The sequence below is a fragment of the Thermobia domestica genome, chromosome 5, assembly GCF_964235325.1.
Source record: "Thermobia domestica chromosome 5, izTheDome1.hap1.1, whole genome shotgun sequence".
NCBI lineage: Eukaryota > Metazoa > Arthropoda > Insecta > Zygentoma > Lepismatidae > Thermobia > Thermobia domestica.
In genome coordinates, this window is record NC_137458.1 from 81,601,701 (window position 1) to 81,607,700 (window position 6,000).

Sequence of the window (6,000 nt, forward strand, 5' to 3'; positions counted from 1 at the left end):
CATATTCAATACAGATTTAAAAAAATAATTGAGATGTTAAGGTAAGGTTTTCTTTTTATTTATGCTTTGGTTTAATCGTCTAATTTACTTTTGAAAGACAATGCATACTTAAAAGTGATATTTATTTCAGAGTTGGAATTATAGATGCTAAAAATCAGATCGAGATAACATTCTTGTCTGTATTCTCTCAGTTTTTGCCGGGATAATATTTTTATGAACAAAAATTTGTAATTTATGGGACTCTGTTACTGAACTAAAAACTAAATGCAGTCAGTATGAATACATATTCTCGACAAATTGTTGTCAGTGTTCTATTAAAACAACAGTATGCAGCTTAAGAGTTCTAATTGTTTCACTGTCTTTGATATCGAGTAAGATATTAATAAGTCACTAAATTTTAGAATGCAAAATATCCAGCATATTAGTAAACACTTCTTAATATAAGTAACTGTCGTAATAACAGAACTTAGCTGGCAAGAAGGACTATGGCCTACCAGATATTCTAGCACTTAGAAACTTTAAATTTCGGTGAGAGCAGATGGTACATCCAAATTTCATTCTGGGGGATCTGGTATGAAGTGAAATGAATGGTAGAAGAAATATTATATCGATATAACGTTAAAGATCAATTTTTTAAAAATGTAATTGTGTACCTAAAAATAAACACACATAACTCGTACAAATTTAGTATGAGAAAATACAGAATATATTTTCAGAGAAACCTGGTGCTTCAAATTTTTCTTAACGTCACCATTATTCGTAAATACTAAAACTTGGTTTTAATTTTATGTGTAAAGTACCCACAAGTATAATTTGTTATTCATTACTGTATTTCATTTTCTTATTTATACATATACATAACTATTAGGGTAAATGTTTGAATATGAATTACTTTCAAAATATAAATCAGTCTTAGTTTAAGTTTCAAATTATATCTCTCCTAAACCTGAAGATGACTATTAACACATTGATCGCCATGTGTATCTTCCGCCTACGCTTCGTGTATCATTTCTGATATACAACGAACGTTCTTTGTATCACACGTGCATATGATCTGATACACATGCTGATTTATTAAACACATTTACCTATAGTCAGGGCGCCGGAAAATAATATTGCAGCAGTTATTCTGGTGTCAGTTGAATACTTTTCTTTAAGTGTATTCCGCCCGCGCTTCGTATATCATTTCTGATACAAACGAAAGTTCTTTGAATCACCACGTGTATATGATCTGATATACATGCTGGTTTATTTAACACATCTTACCTGTAGTCAGGGCGCCGGAAAATAATATTGCAGCAGTTATTCTGGTGTCAGTTGAATACTTTTCTTTAAGTGTATTCCGCCCACGCTTCGTATATCATTTCTGATACACAACGAACGTTCTTTGTATCACCACGTGTATATGATCTGATACACGTGCTGGTTTATTTAAAACATCTTACCTGTAGTCAGGGCGCCGGAAAATAATATTGCAGCAGTTATTCTGGTGTCAGTTGAATACTTTTCTTTAAGTGTATTCCGCCCACGCTTCGTATATCATTTCTGATACACAACGAACGTTCTTTGTATCACCACGTGTATATGATCTGATACACGTGCTGGTTTATTTAACACATCTTACCTGTAGTCAGGGCGCCGGAAAATAATATCGCAGCAGTAATTCTGGTGTTAGTTGAATATTTTTCTTTAAGTGTATTCCGCCTGCGTTTCGTACATCATTTCTTATACACGTCAACTTGGCGCTGACAGTAAAAAATACAAAATACACACTGGCGATCAATGTGTTAATTTCAAGCGAAACGTCATGCTAATAACTAATTGCCTATTTGTAAGATTAAGCAAAAACGAAATAAAATAAAATAGGAATTAGAATATGTAACATTAATTTACAGAGACAACTTAAAGCTTTGTATATCATACCAAATATATGCATACATTTGTTGCAGACTTTCAAGTGATGTTACACTTCATAATATGATTTAGTACTAGAAATTTTGACAATAAAATTAAATACCTTACAGGAATAAATATAATTACTTTAGATTCTTTAAACCATTAGAATATTAGTTAATGTTTAAAAAATTAAATAAAAGCGTAAATGAATAAAATTATCATATTCGAATTTCGATGTAGACTGATGATGTTTTAACGTTCTTCATTTTTTCCAGTATCGTTTGGAGGTGTTGGTGGTCTGTTCTTTGGATGTAGTATTATATCAATTGTTGAATTAGTTTTCTACTTCACAATTCAGGCCTCCTTTTACGCATGTTCTAACCTTAAGAAGACAAAGGAAGTTAAAACGAACAATAATCTCCAGTTTTCTGAAAGGGGAGATTCGAAGCCACCTGTAATTCAAGAGGCGCAAATAAGAACTATACAAGTTAAACCTTTGAACTCTGACAGTGGTGTTCATAATGTAAATGATCAAAATGTACGTCCATTAGCTTTACCAACCAGGCAAAAGGAAGCAAGGTAAGTTTTTTTTTAAATTACATTAAAGATTTTGCTAAATATTTTTTTAATGAAAAGGCAGTTTCATGGATGTAGGTATTATGTGATTTCAATATCTCGTAGTCGAACCCTTTGTCAAACGTATGTGTAAATAATTTTCGTTTCAGTGGTATTTGAAAACTACAGTACCTAAAAGCAATCTACCGCTTATTTTTCATTTCATTTTTGGTCTTGTTTGTATTGCATGTTGCTTCATTTCGAAAAACGAGATTCTAAGAATGAATGAGAACTTTTATTGCTTGAATCAAACGTCAATCAAACAGTTAAAAACCTATCGAAATGAAATTGCAGCAAATATATCTTATCAATATCCCACAAGTATATGAAATATTTTTTTTTCTTTTTTGCTAGATAACCGACTAGCAATTTTGGTCTGAAGCTCGGCTGAGTAAACCAGCAATTAACATGTAAAATTTCCAAAGGAGAACAATTCATATCGTTGCAAATCCCGAAATAATAACATCAAAAAGCAAGAGCTGTTCGTGATTGTTTCGCCAAAGAAAAGGACATGAGAACAGTATGATATTTGATTATGTATTCAAATTTTACTAATATTATTACTACTTGAATTCATGTTGTTATAAATGTCTTCAGCAAAAGTATAGGCAGATCGCTGAAAGTGATTCAATTGACTAAGAGCTATTTAACTTTATTTACACTTATTGACTAAGATATTGTGCATACACAAAGCAGTTACTGAACTCCGTTAATAAAGCAGTTTTACTTGCTCTTGTCATAATAACTATACTTTAAAACATAATTTAGGCTGTCATTGTATGCGTAATAATTTAGAGAACTTACTAAGAGACATTTCGTAAGCATTAGATTCTACGTAAATGACTTTTAAATGTTACCACATTAACACTAGAAGGACAACATGAGTCAAAATGACTGATTTCATTTTTCAAATGAAAAATATTTTAACTGGTTTTCACTCGGTTCTCTCAATCTTCTCTGACTTTATCAATACTCTCCCACAAGGCAGGGTACCTCGGTGTAACACTTCGATTCTGATAAGGTTGCACAGACATAGAGAACATCAAAAACACAAGCGACATGTATTTTTATATCGGCCAACAAGCTCATTGAAAGAGTCAAATAAGGACATAAAAATGGGGTAAAATGAGATTACATGAAATATAACGAGAATGAGAAGAGATATCGAAAAAGGTTAAATGTACGAAATTCCACCCATAGTTGACGCAAGGTAATGAGATAGAACTAACCCGTACGAAGAAAGAAGAAAATCCGGAAACCGATCAATCACGTGTACAACATTAACATAATGTACTACGTAAATGAGTGAAGAGGGTGGCAAGGAGCAGGAATAAAGAAGAAACGCAAATGGAAAATTTGTGTTTTTACTTTGGGTGCATACGTCACACGTGTGCGAAAGAGAAGCAAATTCATCTCACTGTACGAAGATTTATCTCTACACGCCAGAAGATTGCAAACGCCGTTCATATAGGCAGCCAGCAAGACAGTACTGCATAGTGGGTTGGATGTATTGCATAATGAGAGCAACGATGAGATACATATTGGGAGCGGAAATGTGTGTAGGCAGTAATATAAAAACAAAAATGCACTATAAGCAGAATGTAACAGCACGTTGTCCGCATGTAAGATAAACAGCAACAGTAATAGCAGTTCCATGCATGAGTATCAACATGATATCACTACGAAAATATGCGTATATACAAACGTACAACATAAAAATAAGCATGGGTGTATGCTGAAAACAAGATGCTCGCTCCTGCTAAGTAGCACAAAAAATGATATTTCAGGAAGAAATCGTCAAAACGAAAACAGTGTTAGCGCCAAGAACACTTAATGGTGGATGGGTTCTGGCACTGAGCTTCGGAGACCAAGGACGTCAACTGATGAAAACAAAACTCCGCAGGACTTGGCAAGTAATCTGATCGTGATGAAAGATATAGACGTGCAGACGAAAATGATATGCACAAGGGATTGAGGTATCAGGATATTGTTTCTGCTGTGCAGATTGATGTTCAGTTGCTGAAGGCGGACCGAATCAGATACTTTGCGTACCAAGTTCTTCCAAATTCTGAATGGAAATTGGAATACACATACAGATGTTGTATTAACCCTGTTGTGTGTGTAGTTATCGTCATAATGTTGTACTGCCTGTCCAGTGGCATTATGGTTGCCAAGTCGGCTCGATCACAAGGCGTTAACGGATTTACTAACAGTACCGTTTGCTCATTGACTTGTGGAAGGAACACCGATTGGAATCACGTCTTAATGATCTGTTTTGTCACTTTCCAAGATGATGATTCTCATATGTATAAGTTTTGTGGGCGGAACATGTTTGCTGAATCCGTGACCCAAACGTACCCAAGCTCTTTCATGACTATGAGCTTGAGCAATATTCATTTTCAAACGGATGATATAACAGGATGTATTGATTTGCTATGTGTGATGGCAGGTAAAGATTGCATTAATGCTGTAATATTCTTCTCGCAAAGCCAGAGAGCGTCCAGAGTGAAATTCTAAAGTAAAACCGCTCTGAACTGAATTGTATTATATACGTTATCCTCGCCATGAGCAGTAAAAAGTGATCGTGCATTTTGGACGAAGGTGTTGACGCTTTAGTACACTTGCGTGGCCTTCGCTGTAATACTATATGTTACAAATTTTGTAATTTTGCGTGAAACGATATCATGATGTGTTTTAAAGCGCCATGTCTGTGTCATGGACAATTAAATGCTGCTGTTTTGCTGTCGCAAATTTTTCATACACAGTTTGGTCCATCATGACTAGTTTTTCACTTTGGTTCCCCTTCTGTGATCTTTTCCCCCTATCTATATAGGTCTGTTCTGCAATTGACACGTTTTAAGTGTTTCTGTATAGATTTCCAGGACATCTTTCTCTTCTTTCCATATTTCCAAAACGATACTTCCTTCCGCTTGTATTCCATGTCCACAGTGTCAGTGCTGTTAGCTCCGGTTGTCTGTACGTTGAAGGTCGTTGAGCCATCCGATTCATCCATCTCATCTTCACTTGGCATACTTGGAATGTCTGATCTATTGCTCCATAATAGATCTTCTTCAATCTCAACATATATGTGCCGATTCGTTTTGTAACTTTCCAGAATGTAAACAATATACTCCTTCAGCTCCATTTTCGTTACCATTCGTGGTGTACGGATATATTGAGTTGCTTGACACGCCTCCACCAGCATATCCATCACATTCAAGGGATTCACATAGACCATCTTGCGACCACAAATGTCACAAGCGCACTTCTACCTCACCTGATTTTTTTTTTACACACGCATACACACACCAGCAGTTACACAACAATCAAATACCATTAAAGCTACCACATTGTCGAATGTTCACCACTAGGTCTCACAAGCAGTTGAACGTCGCCTTGCTTGTCTTGTTGAGTATATTACCTGTGGAACACGCAAATGCATATACACTTTGCTGGCTCTACACCTCGCGTTTGGCAACATTGTATACT

General features: G+C 35.1%; 1 protein-coding gene across 1 annotated transcript in view; it reads left to right on the forward strand.

The window, feature by feature from the left end:
• LOC145685147 (uncharacterized) overlaps window positions 1-5,028 on the forward strand; it is a 58,482-nt gene extending 53,454 nt beyond the window's left edge. Inside the window, exons 10-11 of the mRNA XM_081757498.1 lie at window positions 2,172-2,475; window positions 5,001-5,028. Coding sequence (XP_081613624.1) covers window positions 2,172-2,475; window positions 5,001-5,028 — 332 coding nt within the window. The remainder of the gene's footprint in view (window positions 1-2,171; window positions 2,476-5,000) is intronic.
• The last annotated feature ends 972 nt before the right edge of the window (window positions 5,029-6,000 follow it).